Source organism: Poecile atricapillus, chromosome 4 (assembly GCF_030490865.1).
Source record: "Poecile atricapillus isolate bPoeAtr1 chromosome 4, bPoeAtr1.hap1, whole genome shotgun sequence".
In the NCBI taxonomy this organism is placed as follows: domain Eukaryota; kingdom Metazoa; phylum Chordata; class Aves; order Passeriformes; family Paridae; genus Poecile; species Poecile atricapillus.
In genome coordinates this window covers 53,359,834-53,377,329 of record NC_081252.1, presented here as the reverse complement: position 1 = coordinate 53,377,329, position 17,496 = coordinate 53,359,834, and the positions used below count along the sequence as shown (strand labels likewise).

General features: G+C 41.1%; 1 protein-coding gene across 8 annotated transcripts in view; it reads right to left on the bottom strand.

Annotated features, from left to right (window-relative positions):
* Positions 1-17,496, bottom strand: part of RBM47 (RNA binding motif protein 47) — a 76,955-nt gene that overhangs the window by 17,347 nt on the left and 42,112 nt on the right. The window contains exon 1 of one of the 8 annotated variants that reach the window (XM_058838246.1): positions 12,014-12,281. The exons of 5 other annotated variants lie outside the window; for them this stretch is intronic. Coding sequence is in view for 2 of the 3 variants with exons in the window: in XM_058838242.1 (XP_058694225.1) it covers positions 2,823-2,935 (113 nt within the window). In the remaining variant the exon portion in view is untranslated. Of the gene's footprint in view, positions 1-2,822; positions 2,948-12,013; positions 12,282-17,496 lie in introns of those variants that run through there. 2 more of the 8 variants (XM_058838242.1, XM_058838243.1) reach the window with 2 other exon arrangements.

Below are 17,496 nucleotides of genomic sequence, written 5' to 3'. Positions count from 1 at the left end.
ACAAAACCACAACTAGACTCATCTGTTAATCATTACACAGGAAAGATAACACATTCACTTATTTCACTTCTTGTCCTTCTGAAGAAAAATCTTATATACGAACATGGTGATTTAATTCAATCATTGAAAATGTCTGTCAAAGGCTTTGCTGAATTCTGTGGTGCAAGGATATGTATGCAGATGTTTCTTTGTTTTTATAATACAGGACACTTTCTCTATCTGTCTGTCTACATAAATATTACAGTAATATGGTCCACTCTGCAGTGTAACCAATAGTATCTTAGAAAGTTTATAACCTACAGTTGTCTTTTCAGCTTTTCTGATCAAACGTTTTTCCTCTAACTCTCCTGGAGAGCCCAGAGTGAATTCCTGCCTGTTCATATAAAGTCTACTCACGTAGTCAAATTTATTACAATAAAAATAGCTTCAGAATTTTCAGTTTACCCTAATCCCATGCACTATTTTTATTGCAACATTCTAAGCTTTGTGTATACCACGTGAGCACTGCAGCAACAGGGGGCCCAACCTGCAACCCTGCTTTCAGCAGGAGGTAGAGATTCCAGGGAAAGCTGAAAGTGGCTCAACGTGTTCCCTCCCCCTCAGGTCACTGAAATGAAAATCAACATAAAGTAAACCACAGTTGGGATGTGAATGTTCGCTGCTGAAAGTACATTAAACTCAAAGCATTTGGCTTAGTCAGTGGCTGGGGTTTTGTCCTTTTCTTTTTTCCTTTGTGCACTGACATTTGACCCTTTTTATAATATGCACCTTGCACCACAGAAACCCAGTTAGTTATTAATTAAACTCAGGTACCAATAGCTGACTTGTACATATCACCATTTTAACTGCCTGGTGCTGCCTGTGCGTGGAAGAGTGGGGGCTGGAAGTCAATCGTCTTTCCTGTGAAATTCTGTCATATCGGCAGAAAGGAGCTGCAAAGTGCAGCAATTTGTACCTGACCTCTGATCTAAGAAGTTTGTACAGACCTTTGAACGCTGGATTGAAGAATTGAGAAACAAGGTTTACAAGTACAAGGAAGAGATTTTCAGCACTCGTTACCTGCACGCAGGGTTAATATTATAAATTAAAAAAAAAGTTTAACCAAGACAGGAACGCTCTCAGGGGGCAACTCTCCTGCACCGGGTTAATTCAAGACAATTTAAGTCTACTGAAATTACAGCTCACTTGGAAATACATGTGATTTTTAAATGAAATTTCTGTTCACTCCAGGAAAGGAGTGAGGTTTGAGACAGATATATTTTGAAATTCACCTTTTGTTGACCTTAAATGAGATTTTTTTTTTTTTTTAATTAGAAGCTGAAGAAAGAAGACAAGGGTCATTTGATTCAATATAATTTTTTCAGCAAAGACTGGAGCTGAAATACAGAATTGAATGGAAATCATTAAAAAGAGTAGCAAAATTGTGACTCCTTTGTTAACTTTATTTTTATGCAATGTATTATCTAATCTTGGTTATACAGTGCAAAGCTGTATGAAAAACCCATGGAAAAATAATCAAACTAACAACATTACAACAAGTTCTTGACAGACAGTCATGTGGCCTTGTCTTGACAAACATAAAGGACACGTTCTGAAGTTCTGTTGGATTAACCGTGTCAATTTAATTAAAAACCTCTCTGAACTCTTATACACACTGGCAAGATCTTTGGTGCAGCACCATCAGCTAACACCAGCTGCAGACTGCATTGGGTGTGAAGACCTTCGGAGATCAGCTGTGATAATGCGATTGAATAAGATGTCCCTTCTGCAACCCCGTCTGCCAGGCCATGGAGCACTGCAGGGGACAGCAGTAACATTTGCCATGACATCCCTCAAATGTTCTTAGCACAGACTGTCACCCATGGCAAGCCTGCATGTGCAGAGGGAGAGGGAGTGCTTTAGATACATTTTGAATCATGGTTTCAATTCCACCTAGCTCAGGACAGGACACCATTCTATACATCTGCTGCATCTAATCCACACGTAAATTGACATTTTTGTCTTTTGTTTTAATTGAACCTTACTTTCAACAACTGCATTTTTTTCTGGTTTAAGTTCAAACTTCACTAGTGTTGTCAGCACTGACCCCAATAAAACAATAAATTAATAATTAAATAAATAAGGGTGAACAGATTTACGTCACGTGTCCAATGTCACATACAGGTCCTACACATTTCACATGCTACTTAAGTAGAATATGAGTAGAATAATATCAAAGCTGACTTTCTTTAAACGCCATCAAGTTTTCAGTATGTGAATTGAGCTATAGAGATTCATTTATATTAATAATACTTGCATACATACCCTGTTTACTTAAACCTTCCTAGCCACCTTCAACCTACAAGCCCCAAATTCTGCACCAAAAACTGATAATCCACTTTTAAAGTTTGATTTTTTTATGTCAATCTCCTGAAAAAGCAGAACAAAATACCAGGCGGCACAAACAATGGCAGAGACAGACTGACTGAAAACACAATGTCAAGCAGTTGCAACTGACTACCTTTTACTTCATTAATTTAAGACAGCAGAAAAGATATCTCTGAGCCATGATTTTAGACTGTCTAAAATGTCAGTGATTTAGTGTCCATTGTTCTGACATTCGATTTGGTATTTACTATGCAAATTCTTTTAGATATTCACATGTTGATCTCGCAGTTCAATCGCACAAGCAGTTGCGTAATTCTCAAACAACCCCTTAGGACCCTCTAAAGGAAGGCAAACCCCTGAACCCATGCCTTGATGATGACATACATTTGGTCTCAACTCCCTGATAAATGAAAACCAGATAAAAAGCCCTACAGAGCAAACAAGATTTCCCTTACCTCTCTGCTTCTGCGATCGAAGTGCAACAGGTTAAGAGGACTTGCGCCTTTGCCTGAGCAGCCTTTCTTCCTAATGGCAAGAGCTGTGCAACCTGGTTATAGAGTTTATGCATCTCTTTATTGGCCAGCGAGCGTTAGCCATTTAAATTCCTTGGGAGTCATTTGTTAAGGGCTCTTAGGCTGAGGCTAAGTGGGTGGGACGGGAGGGAGAGGGGATGTTAGTGCTGCCAGACGCAGAGAGCTCTCCAAAGTGGTTTGAAGATTAATAGAAAATTATCTGCAAGGAAGGGATCTTTGGAGGGAGGGCTGGGTCCAACCCTCAGGGAAGCATAGGAAAGAGAAACTGTAACATTTTCACAGGTAAAAAGAATTTGAAGAGAAAGATTTCATTCAAAATTCAAAACTTGGAAAAAAAGGAGTGAAACATGTACAAACAACTCCTTCCTAGCACAAGGCGTTGTGCAAATAGCTTGGGTTACTCACAACAGATAAGATAAGAAAAGGGCATATTTTGCTTGACTGCATAAGGCTTTTTCAGTGAAATATTTTTTTTTTCTTTATGTGCGTCTGGCAAAATGATTTCAGGCCGCGCTGAATCAATTTACCTTTGGTTGTAGGAAAAACAAAGGATCTGCAGCTCCTGGAGTGAGAAACAGATTTACTGATCATGTCGGCGGTGGGACGGTAGGAATAACTCAACCTGTGCCATGTACCCGACATGCACTGTGTCAGCAGTAAACACGGAAACTCCAATGTGTTTGCTCAAAAGGAAAAAAAGCACCTGGTGCAGAAGTAAAAGCACAGGGGTGGTAAAACATGATTCATGACAGTAGAAATGGTCTGTACATAACAACGGAGCATTAGGCCCTGGGAGCACTTAGGCAAAGCAAACAACACACCTTCTCAAGCAGCCAAGAGGAGGAACTGCTCTGAAACACTCTTTGGATGATGGATTCGCCCGGCTGGCAAGCAGTGTGCACAACCAGCCAGTGGGAGAAGAGGGAGCAGGGCAGACGTTGGGAGATGGCTGATTTCTGGGAAAGGAGACAGCCTGAAGAAGGTGAAAAGCATATTGCAGTAGCAAACAACTACAGTTTTCTGTCCTTTCCCAGGCGCTTTTTATCGGCATAACCATTCCTTTCTTCTTTCTCTCCTTTTTTGCTGTTTTTCCCCACCCCAAAAAGAAAGCTTGGCCCAAGCCTCTATCCAAACAACACACAAGCAACAACCTCAGGGCATCCACATGTGCAAGGAAAAGTGTCTTAACCTCTCAGTGACAAACCATAAATACAAGTATATTCTGCAGAGGAAGCACTGTCAGTTTGTTTGAGATGGTCCTACATAATAGTTTATTCTTGTCCTCTGAGTTCTTTAGTCTGCGCATGTAAAACTTGAAAAACAACCTTATATTGCCAAGTCAGAGGCTGGTCAGTAGGGAAGAGGGGTAGGGGAGTCAGTGGGTGCAGAGATAAGCGCTCTAATATTAGAAGGCTCCAAGTTGGAGAGAAAAATGTGGAGGATGGTAAAGACTGGCAAAAGAAGCATCTTTGTGGCAGTTTCTGAAAGCAAACAGGAAGGAGAGCTGTTCTACTTACACTGCAAACCAATGGGTGATTGCAATCACTCTATTCTGGATTTTTATGCTTGTTTATCCACTGTACTGGGGCTGTGGTGTGTTAGACACTGTACAAACACACCTGGAGCCTGGATCCTGGTCCCAGAATGCTGGCAGCCCAAGTCTACTGTGCATGTCTTTCATCTTCAGAATTCATCCCTACAAATGTTAACCCATTAGCTACAAGAGCTGCAGAGAAGCAGGTACTGCCCTGCAGACAGGTAAGCTGCACCAAGGAAATTGAAATGGTTTACCCAAGACTATGGAAAAAATAAGTATCAAAACTGAGGATAAAATCTAGGAGATTCTGCCAAAATAAGATCCATGCCTCAATCCCACTGATCTCTGTAAGAAGGTGAGTATAAAAAACTGGCAATTATGGATTTGCAAAACTCTGTCAAATTAATTGATTTAAAAAATTTGGTATCTTTCTCTTACTTCATATTTTTTTTGTTGGAAAACAAACCAAACTTATAGCTAAAAGTATTGTAAAGTGAATCCTATCAACTACAATTGTGTGTGTACTTGAATGCCCAGAGAAGACTATTCTGGTGTAAGTGTAAAAGCCAGTGAGTTGATGGGCTCATTTTTAGAAGGCTGTTCAAATGCTGTATCAGTTAGGATCATGTAGGGAGGCTTCTTGAACCCTTAGCCTTTCATTTAATATGAAAATGAAATATTAATTTCATATTTCATATTAATTTCTATTTCATTTAGCTGCATCCTGTTGTTAGTTTCCAAGTTATTTTCCCATTATTGTTTAAAACAAGGATCATCAACAGATCATCTGTTGCAGGGTATTTTGAGGTGTTACCATTCCCAGTGGCAGAATTAAAAAACATATTAATTTTTCCTGCAGGCTGTACTTTTATAAGGAACTTCAGAAGTTTGGACAGAATTCTGCAGCGTGTCTCCCAGCTTCCCCTGACATTAGACACCTAGCTTCCTTTGACTTCAAAACCACTGCATTCATAATGATTGCACTCTTTATATACCTCTTTATAATGGCACATAAGGAAGAGTGGAAAAGTGTTAAGGACAGAGCCAGGTAAGCAGCAAGGAGGATGGACTGTATATACACCACACATTCCTCTCTTCATACAGCATCCATTGCTCTGGGGTAAAAATATAAGCACTTCTTTCCTAATGTACAGCTGGCTACAATGAGTAAAGCCCACCCACTGTTACAATAATAACATACATATTTAGTTGTTTTGTTTTGATTTAATTTAATTTTAATTATTGACAGTGAAGCAGGAGTAAATCCTAAGTGATGTGAAAGGGAACAGTCCAGACCAATCCATGCCCAGGTTTTCCTTAAACCTTCTATTGCCTTTTATTCTTTCCTGTAGTGGAATTGCAGGGGAAAGATTTTTCCTAAATAGTTATTACCCTGAATATAGTGATAAAAAGGCTGGAAATTTGAAAGAAAAAAGGGATATTCATTGGAATAAGGTAATGCCTGTGAATGGGGATCTTCTCCCTGGTGCAGAAAAGACTTCCAGCAATTTGGTGTGCTTCCCCTCAGCTGTCTCTCTTCCACAAGTAGGTAATCAACTGGCCTTTACAGATGGAGTGCACCAGGCTCCTCAGTGTGATGACAAACACTAATGAAGCACTGTATCTGCTTTCTGAGATTTTTAGAAAGATCAAACCCAAATGCTTTGGGAGATCCAGAGGCTGACGACAGGCTCATCATTTTATTGGAGAGATGTCATTGTCCAGATAAGAGTGAGTATTTTTGATGATTATGGTAGTAAATAGGTTTTCAGGAGATATTTCATGATGGAAACTTAGCATTATGTGACAGTGCAAACACATGAGCAAGTGAAATGAGAAGCGAGAGTAAGGAGTGAGCAATGGGTTTGCCTTTATGTTTTTATTTGGTCTTCAAAAACTACTGAGAGACTGCAGTACAATGAGAAGGGAATGTACCACATAAAATATTTCACTGAAAGGACACATGAATCTGAGAGTGACTGGCAAGGTCTCTAATCTTAATCTCAGAAAGCCTTGATCAGTATATTCACACATAAACCCAGTCACAATTCAGCCACAAAAATTGGGATCTCATAATGTAACAATTTTTTTCAGCATATTTTTTCCTTTTCTATCATTTCCTTCTCTTTTTAACAAAGCCACTCTGTATTTGGTAGAACAGGTTCCCCCATGTTTATAGAACAATTTTATTGCCTATTTGAATGTTTAAAGGGACAACACCACTTTATTTAAATTAATAACATGTTATTTTACACTTGTTCTTATACAATGTGAGTTAATACAGCAGATTTTGTCATTTCCTGACTTTCCTAAGCTATTGCAGACCAAAACCTGGGGAGATCCTTTAGAGAACATAAACTCTGTTACAGGCACAGCTTTCCAAGTTCTCTCACACCCAAACTTCTTCTACACATAACCTGTGCCAGTGTTTTGATCCTTACCTTGCCACATCACAGAGAATTGCCTTTTTAAAGATGGACTCCCCATCTGCTCTGCCAGCCAGCCACATGCTTTATCCCACCACGGAGAGGACAAACTCACACACCTGATGGTGGAGTGCCTAGCAACAGGGGGAAATTTGGCCAAGGACACCTTGGACTTTCCTGTTTTGTTTTTTAGTCTTAGGCTTCTTTGGTTCATGGGCAGTGGGATTTGCTATAAAAACCTTTATGGTCACTAGGCAAAAGTTTTGTTCCATTTTTAGCAAAAATCTATTTTACTGTCATTCTGCAATGAAAGTCAGCACAGAGGATCACTGTAACAAGCAGGCTCAGTTTCCCCATGTATAATTTTGTGCTTTCATTTAAACTTGAAAGCAGACTTTAGGTTCCAAAATGTAAGGAAACAGATAACGAACAAACCCATGGAGTGCAATAGATTTTAATTAGCACACAAACCAGAAGGAAACCAGCAAAACACAAAGTTGGGGTTTTTTTATATAGCCATAGCCATTACACTTCTGTGGCATGTTTGCTTTCCATTAAAATAAATACAGGGTGGGTTCTGGATAGACATATCTACAAGGGAGGTTAATATGATAATTGCCTTTCAGTCCTAGGGTAAATAAAACACTCCATAGGAAAAAGGTTTTGCCCTCACTGGCCTGATATGGCTGCTCCAGACCACTTTTAGACACCACAGCTTCACCAGTGTGTTAAACTGGTGCTGTCTACGCAGGGTCCCACTCCATCCCTCCTGCAGCCTCTGCATGTGCTGCCACAAGCGTTTGTGCAGCTGCACCATGCACCCACCCACACCACCTGTGCTGGCAGAGGGGTAAAAGAAGGTGGGACCTGTTCCTCTGCCAGCATTGCTGGCTTAAAGCATTTGTCGGGTCACCAGCATTGAGCAAATGCACGGGAAAACAGGGGAAGGGCTTCATTTAAAACCTGCTGAATCCAGTTTCACAGCACAGCTCCTCCTCTGAGGAGGCCAGCGAGATTCCACAGTGGGGTAAATGGCAGCCTTTCTGTAACACCAATGAGCTCACTGAACCAGGGAGACCAGAGAGCAGAGTAGCAAATTGCAAGTCTTTATAACTTTGTATGCAGCTGGTGAATTTTAGCACTATGAGATGCAGCTATTGAGAGGCTGAAGGTCCCAGAGGAATCAAGGAAGGCGGGGCAGCACAGTAGTGTGAGCTCAATAGGTCACTGAACAGCACCCAGTGGCCACCTCCTGTGGCTAGCAGGGATATCCAGCCAGCACAAGCCAACTATGTACCAACCAGTTTTGATAATCAAAAGGTCACTGGCAAACAACATTCTTGCTGGTTCCTTCCAGGGCCTTTTTACAAAGAAAACCACAGGGTTTTGTGATACATGTTCACAAGAAGGAGAATAAAGGTCTCCAAGCATATATTTACAGCTGACTTTCAGAATCAGGGTATGAAAATGAGTGTGGTTAGCACACACAGTCTCTTCCAGTAATTGCTCTGCTTTTTTACAGCTCGCAGTAGAATATAAGTATATTAAGGGAAGAACTCTTCCTCCAGCCAACTGACATCATATTTGTTCAGGGCAAAATCCTTTCTATTTTCATTCTTAATGTTTTATTGAAAATGAAACAATAAGCATCACATGGAAATTGTGTATAAAAAGAGGTTATCCAATAAGGAAACTGACAGAGTTTCCTTTAGGAAGGCAAATTAATTTTTCTGCCTCCCAGTAACGTGAAGGAAAATTTTAGACTGAATCATTCAGGAGACTGAATGATCTGCTGGGGAATTTACAATATCCATTAACTCCAGCATCTCTTATATTTTACTACATGTCCACAATTTCCATTTCTCAGAAAACTGATTTACTATCAGGATTATAAAAAGCAGCTTTGATGATGTTGGCAGAGTTTGAACTGGCATGTGCAGCAAAGGCATCACTACCAGAGAGGACTGCATTAAGCAGACTGAGCTTTATACCGGCCCCATGCTTGTTAGAACACCTGTGATGGGATTTCACAAGGAAAGAATTTGTTATGAGCGAGTCACCCATCAGTGGTGGGTGCTGCCACGAGACAGGAGTGGGGTCACACCTCTTGGCCCATCGCAAGGCAGACTTTGTCCATGTGGTCCAGCACAGATTTACCAATGCTGTCACATGCCCTTGCTTTACCTAACCTCAGCCCAGCATTCTGGCTCCTCCTCTGCCAGTGTCTGCATCCTGTCTACTCCTCTCCACTGCTGACCTTCCCTGTGGGCAGGCAGGACTGGGGCTGCAAACCTGCCTCCAGCTGAGCTTTCTTCTCAGCAGCCAACATTGTTCCAGAAACGAGCTGCAGGCATGCTGTTCCTGAGATACTGTTTTGGGGTGACTTGAACTATGTTGCCAGTCTAAGATGTGCTTCTGCAGTGTAGGAAACAGGATGGATTTGCTTGTTGTTCCACCAAACATTATCTACAGCGCTGGCAAGTCCTAGAGCTATTTCCATATCAAGCCACTTGCATGGCACACAAACAGAAGTGTAACATAAGCGACTCTTGATAGGAACTTTGCAACCTTGTGGTGAAAACACTCACCTTAACCAAACATGTTTAAATAGTAAAAGGGCACTTTCACTTCTGCAGCTGCACCTGAGCTGGGGCCCACTGCTGGTGTGGGACTCTCAAGCATCATCCCCTCTCTGCCACAGTTGCCCAGGTCACCCTGCGGGGTAGAGCCCACCTAATTAAACTTGAAAGTGCTCAAAGGCTGTGTTAATGGGCAGCTCTGAATAACCACACGGAGGTGATTTTTTTTTACAGAACTACACTTCTGCTATAAAATGCTTCTTTCTCAAAGAAAAATCTCAGAGTGCTGTTGACATAACTTACCTCAATAGATATCTGACAAGACAAACTGGGCAAAGTGTCTATGATTTCAAGGACCATAATTGCTGAAATACTTAGGAATGAAAAGAACGGCCTGAATGGCTGTAATTATTAAAGCCACTAGCTAAATTGCTCTTTCCCTTTCTCAGTAAAGAAAATATCTCTACAATGATCCAGGATCTGCCACTCTTGAGCCATTGACAACACCTAAACAGGAGATGTGTCTCATTCAGGAAGAACCTAAGCCTCACACTTCCTACCTCTAAGAGAAGGTTTGTATTTTCAAGAGGACATTTCCAAATCGGCAGTAACTAAATCCTTAAGTTCAGACTTGGAAGCTACATGAAATGGTCCTGAGATAGGGAGATGCTTTTACTTTGGCTAAAGGAGGGGCTGGAGCCACAATATGAGTTCTTCTGAGCAGTATCTGCACTCTCAGCTCTGCTGTGTTTCTCTCTCAGATTTCTTCTGTTCTGCAGGGTGGATGTAGACACTTGGACTGCCTAAGCTGTGTGTTGCCCTGTGGTTGAGGCCACCTTGTTTTGGGGGGGAAGGAGAAGACTTCATCTAAAAGGTTGTCTTTGGGTTCAGGGAAAACACCCCAGCATTTATTTGTTTATTTATTAGAAGAGATATAACCTATAACCTATGTGATCAACTGTTCTCAGCTGTGGGACAGAAATAATGCTCACCATGCACCTGAGATATGAGCTGTTTGCAAGGATGCATCTGCAATTAAACAGGAAATTGCAGCTTGTCAGTGTGTTAAATGAGTGACAAATGGCAGTAAGTATGCAGAGATACTCCACTTCTTTGGAAAAAAAAATTAAAAATCTTCTCAGGAACTTTAAAAGGTCAGTGATTTTGCCCTTCCTAAAAACAAGCAAGGTAAACTCACTCCTAAAGGAATCACATTTAATTGGAGGGAATATGTGTAGGTTACATCTTCAAAGTAAGCATTTTACCATATATCCAGAGAAAGAGCTGTGACAGTCTCCATACAAGCTAAAATGGTTGAAATGTGACCTTTGTAGGGCTGTGTGCTACCTTCAGAGAACCAAAGGAGGAAGACATTGTCTTTCTGTCTACCTCACTGGAGAATATTCCAAAAGATTAGTGCAATATATTATAATATGTAATGTAAAATGTAATATATTACTATCTAGCACATAGATTAATGTGGCAACCACCAGATTGTCATCTGTCCAAATACTTAGACTTTCACATGACCTCTGAGGTTTGAATTTTCTATCTGCAGAAGAAAGTATTGGTTCTCTTTATATTTAGGGGTGTATGTGAAGAGGTGGTTGAAATTTTGTCAGTGTATAAGTTTATCTGAATGAAGCCAATACACTCTTGGTGCCACATCATCATGCTTGACATGAACTATGTTACATTAGGGTTTTAATTTGACTTCTTACATGTTTCATGGTATGAAAGTGGTGGTATGTACAAGAGAGGACATTCCAGAAAATGCAAATAAAGCTATCAAATGGTGAGGTTTGCCTTGTTCTAATGTCTGGCCTTTGAAAAGTGAAGCAAAGTTATTTTCTGAAGATGTATCATAAGACCGATGAAGAGTAATAAGGTTATCCTGAGGCTTTAAACTGCTTTTCTTTGGAAACTCTCAATTCTTTTAGAAACAATTATTTCTAGAAATGAAATGTATGTAAGTGGATTAAAATTGCCTCGATGAAACCAACAAAGGAAAAGTAATTTCTTTATGCAGTTACTGAGCTATATAATTTCAGAGAGGAAAAAATGTAATATTTTGTCTTTGTGTATTTACTCCAGAAAAGACCATTTTATACACTTGAAAAGTTTACTTTTGGTGTGCTATTGATCACCTTAGAAGATGAAACATAACATTAAAAGATCACTTGGGGAGCACAGCATGAGAGTTGCTGTACATGCTGTGGCACAGGACACTGGTGATCTGGAAGAGCAGGAGCCTCTGCAATGACTGCCTGTTTCTAACAGGGATTCTCAGTCATGCTCAGAGCATAGTTAGCTTCACAAAGGATCGACTTTCCTACCTAAAGCATAAGACAGTCTCTTGCATTTAGTGGCCAAGAAGACAGATTTCTGAAACAAGATTTTCCATAACCACCTCCTCAATGCAAATTGCGTTTTAGGGCATGTACTACTTCCCAAGAGACTGAAACACGTCTCTCACTGTCCAGGCTCCCTTTGACACAGCCTGAATCTCTTCTAAATACCACAGGAAATATAGCCATGACCACAACATTGCCATGGGGTATGGTTACTAACCTATTGGTCGTTCCTCAGCTGGCTGGCAGAAGGAGGATCGTGCCCTGCTAAGCCGTCACACACCCAGTGCCTCCGTCAGCGCTGCGTCCCCAGCACCCAGCCGTCCACTGCTTCGAGACCTCAGCCAGGGACTTAGGAGGTCACAGAGAAGCAGCAGGACAGACCTTGTGCTTTCAGATGCTCTTCTCCTGAGACTGTCAACGAAACCTAAATCATTACAACCCCTAATGATGACTGGAGCTGATTAAAGGGCACTTTACAAAAGGTTCCTCCCTGGGTACACTGTGACCGTGCTTCGCCAGAGTGGCCAGCTTCTCTCCTACTTCAGCTGGCCAAAGGTTAGCATGTCAAAGCGAACAAAGTCCAGCAATAGTTCATGGTTAAAAGGCTAAAGTCACTCTGACTAATGGCAGGTGCTCTAGCAGTAAAGCTGCTGTGACACTGAAAGCACACACATAGAAACTACTGTAAAATTTGGAAGAGGAGAGAACGCATTTTGGCACAGAAGACAAACAATGTTTGCTGCTGTAACTGAGCAAACAGGCAATAATAGACTCATTGTCTTTGCCTGAGTTAATTTCCCTGTTTGCACATCCTAGCACTTGCATGCTCTTCCTTTTTGCTGAGTATGTGGTGTTCCCATCCTGGTTTCCTACAAATGGTCACACACTCTACCCCTGCAGGGACTAGAAACTTGTGACACGTGTGCCAGTCCTTCACCTCCACATTCCCACTTGTGGATCTCTGCACCAGGTGCAGTCAAACCTCTCTCAGGTGGAGAGAGGTCTTAGAGAGCTCATGCAGCCTTGGGAAAGCCAGGACTAACTCTGAGATTACAAGCTGAGGGAGAAGCAGCCAGAGCTGAGCTTTTCCCCAGTGCTGTTTGGGGAAGCAGTGGCCAGCAGGGCTGTACATGCAGCTGGTGGCATCCATGGCTCTCAGCAGCCACACAGCCTGCAGGACAGGCTGCAGAGAGGGGCATGGGAGAAGGGCAAAGGCTGGCAGGATAGGAATTGCTGAGAACCTGGACTAAAGCTGGAATTGCTCTAAATTCCCATAGTGGTATTGTAGGAAAGCAGACGTACTAAGTTGTATTAGTCATAGATCAGCCTGCTACAATGATTTTAAATCCTCCAGTCCTTGTCTGTCAAATTCACACTGAGATAAGTAGGAACTAAGCATGCTCAAGAGCCTTTGAAGACTGTATGGGTGCCTAGATACTGGGCTTGGGAAGTCTGACTTTAATTACTCATGTCTTAAAGCAACAACACATAAAAACATAAAAAACCCCATAAAATAGTTCTGTCTTTCAAACACAAACTTTAATCACTATATTGCCCAGGTCACACTAACTTTGTTAAAAAAAGTACACAGTTACATTCTAACCCTGAGTAAAATTTTCTGAGACTATGCTGTACTTTATTTCATTTTAAAATTAAACTAGACTTAGAGAAACATACTCCGGAAGAGCTGACCTTATAATGAAACAAGGAAGAAACACCGAGGACAGGTAGAAATCTGAAGAGTAGAGGGTATCTTCTGATAAGCATGTATAAGGGAACAATCCCACTGCTTGTCTGCCTGTTGGTTTGGAAACCTGTGACAGCTAATGTACTGCACACTACTGTGCCTTTATTTCAGCAAAGGGAAAACACAGTTTATTTATTATCCCATTATAGGGCTTTGTTTCTGATGTCCTTACACTCAAAAGCAGCAAAAGCACCAAAACAACACACTGTTTAATATCAAACAATACTCTTGTTTCTCATCTGAACAGGGAAGTCAGTGCTTCCTCAGCTGCACAGCCAGAATGAATATTATTATACACTTAGACTGGGATTATCAAGGAAAATAAGGAACAGTGTGAAAGCGGGGCAAATTTATGATAGCATCAAAACCTGTTAGGAGTTTCTCTAAGTGCCTGTCAAGCTGGGATAATAATGTTTTATAAAACTCGGTGTCAATTCCTAGCTCAGAAAAAGGAACCAACAACTGGAGATGTGGCATGGAGGAATGTGTTGCATTTCAGGGCAGAGTGGCACACAAGAGCCCCAACTTTTGTAGCTGGGATAGAGGTTACTTCTGGGGTCTTACAACTCAGATAGATTCTCTGCCCTGCTTTTCAGCACTTCTTTCTCTTGGTTTGGCCCATAAATTACATTCTGGACATGAAAGTTCAATTGCAACTGAGTTCTTAAAAGAACATTTTTGGTTCTTATCATGTATGCTCTGCACAAAAACTGTTTAGCTTAAAAAAAATCTCAACAGGCCATAGCACAAGCACATCACCTGGATTTAGCTCTCATCTCTTGAGGAGGAGCTGCAGAAATTCCGCTCAGAACAAGGATCACTTACTTCTAGGAGGAGATTCCTGGTGGAGGAAGGACTGGCCCACTGCCTGTGCTTCACCTCCATTTGACCTGTGAGACAGCAGGGGATGTGTCCTGTCCATTCCCAGCCATTGAAACCCTCTGCTCTCTTTTGGGTCCTCTTTTTGAGGGAAACTGCCAATTCTTCCTGACCAAAGTCCAAATGTGGCTTCAGGGACAGACAAAATGGATCAGCTAGCGCCAGGAATGGTTGCCTGGGCTGATGCAGCAGAATCTTCTAAGAATATTGTTGCACTCCCAGGTGATCCTATGCTCTGGTCAAATGCACACCTTCAGTTTCATGACACCCCTCTATATACTATACTTCAGTAGCTGACAGCAAACAAAAAGCATATGAGAAATTATTATTATGCCTCAGAACTAGGAGGGTCATCACAAAAGGGGACACCTGTTGTATGGATGAGCCAGCCTGCTCCAGAGGGGTTAGCAGGCCACCCCCAGCTTCTGATACAGATATTAAATTTATATTCATTTAAATTAATAAACTTTCTGATACCTACTTTTATTTTCCTTAAGCAATACAACATACTTAGTAAATATAAATAAAAACTGCTTGTTACAAAAGTTATTCTAAACAAAAACAGTTTCTAGTAGGCAAAATAAATTCGGAAGTCCGAGGTGCAAGCTGCACATGTTTGGTGTCATATCTCCAAATGACTTTCTGTGATTCTACTGAAATCTGCCAGAAGAAACCTATCCTGGGGTCAGGTGAGGCAAAATTTATTTTTCTTCTGGTTTCTCAGAAGTGGAGTAGTTTTATGAAATGTCTAAATGGCCTATAAAAAAAAGGTTATTTCATTTACAAATGTGCAGAAATATGCACCTATCACTGGACCACTTTGAGGATGCTGCAAACATCTCTATGTCTGCCCCCTTCTCACAGGCATTTGCAGTACAAGTGGTTAAAAAAACCCGTACACAAATGGAAACAGCATCTTCCCCTGGGAAGAGACAGGCAAGCAGAGGAGAGAGGGGCACATCATAGCACAGCCTGCTGCTGAGAGCCTTAAATCACCAAACAGGAATGAAATATTGTGCCATTACACCCAGCTTGCACAGAAAGCATCCCACTGCTAGCAGGTGAATGGGAAAGTCGTATTTCACAACCAGATTTCAGCAAGGGGGTCATACTTTGAAGGTGAGAGGCTGTGCAAAAGAAACAGGCTATTTTTAAAAGTCAAGCCCAATGCTTGGAGAAAATCTTTTAAAATGTAGCTGCCAGTACAGCTGTGTTTATGAGTCTATTCAACCAGCAAGTGGCTGGCTTATAGAACTTGAGTGCAAGTAATGATTTAATATCATGACCCAAGCAAGAAACTGGAACACTCCAGAAGCAATTTTGGCAAGGGTCCATTTAATGAGTCAGAGTGTCCTGTTATCTGATGGCATGTTTTTACATGGGGGGATCTATTTTAATCGCTGTATAACAATCTGAGAAGCTGAAAAGGGTTGAACGTCTTCCCCCTTCAGTACCTGCCCAGTCAGCATTCAGCATGGGTGTGCATTGTGTCCTCCACAGCAAGGCAAAACTGCTCTCTCCTCGCTGGATCTATCTGGTCATGGGCCAGGGTATGGAGTCACCATGCACATGCCCCCCCAGGCAGCTGGGACTGTGACCTGGGCTGCAGCTCTCCTGTCCTTTCCTGTGTATATTCCTTGCTTTTATGGATGGGGAAGGGGTCTCATCTTTCTGGCATTTGTGTCTGTTCTTTTTCACATGAGCAGCAGAAGAATAAATGAGAAATAGACCATGTTCAGGAATCAGAAATAAATCCTATTTGAAAGCTGAAGAGATGATCCAAGTGGGCACATTTGTTTTGGTCATGGTTTTCAAAAAAAAACCACCTCCCAGCTTCTTTGCTCAATCCCACATTAATTTTCAAAAGAACCCGCAGCAAAACCCAAATATATGACCCTATTGATCTCTTACTGATAGAACTGACAGGAGACTTATAGACACTATGAATTAACTGAATTTTGAATTAATTATGACTAAAAACTGCCAGTCCCAGATATTGTTATAAGCAAACAGGAAAATCTATTGCATGTAAGAAAACCACCAATGTAATACGCTAATCTGAAGTCTCAAAAAGCTGCCCTCATAGCTAAAAACATTTGCAAAGTTGCTTAATTAAAAAAAAAAAAAAAGCATTTCTTTTCTTTTTTGATCAGGTGAAGGTTAGATCTGGAATGGTCAAATGCCAGCTGCTGAACTATGTGCAATCACTTTTCTGTTAGGAATTGCCATCGTCTCTAAATACCAAAACTCCACCTGTAGCTATAGGAGTATTGAATATTAACTGCCTTCCAGAGTCAAGGATATCAGAGGGATTAAAAAGGAGGAGTAGAGGAACTTGCTTGCACATCTATTTGTCAGGTCTTTGAGTGTGCCCCCCTCACAAAAACTTGCAGATCTTGCTTGCTAACAGCCTGAAGGATTCAAACCAGAGATGTTCCCAGTTTCTGCTGTCTTGACACAGAAACTAATCTACAAGACACACTAAGCCTTTTTTAAACTGCTTGTAGTTCACTCACAAAAACATAACATTAAGTGATTTACATAATAACAACTCTGGAAAACCTGAATTTAAACAAAACAGTAAAATTCCTAGAACTGGATTGGACAAGCAGAAAAAAAAAAAAAAAGAAAAAAGAGAAGGCACAGATCCTATCTCTCATAGCCTGGCATGTTAGCACAACTGTATTCCAAAAATTTACTTACTAAAAAACTTGTAAAAATGTTGTGAGTTCTTGAAAATAACCTTCCTCCTCCCCACCCCACTTTTTTTTTTTTTTTTTTTTAAACATAACTTTATGGTATACTCAGAACAAAACAATCAGGCCTCAAAGTTCAGCACTATTATAAAATTAAGTGCCTGTTAATAACTTGCCAAGGAGAACAATCATGGACTCTGGACACAAAGTCTAGTGAGGTCGTTGGAGTGTCCTACATACCCAGGGCTAATGGAGATCTGCACTGTGAAGCTCTGTTACATGGTGCTAGCACAGAATCCCTTCACTTCATTAGGTAGGAGTTTAAGAAGACTGCTCATCACCATAAAGAAACAGAGGGAAAAATTAACCAGTTTACTA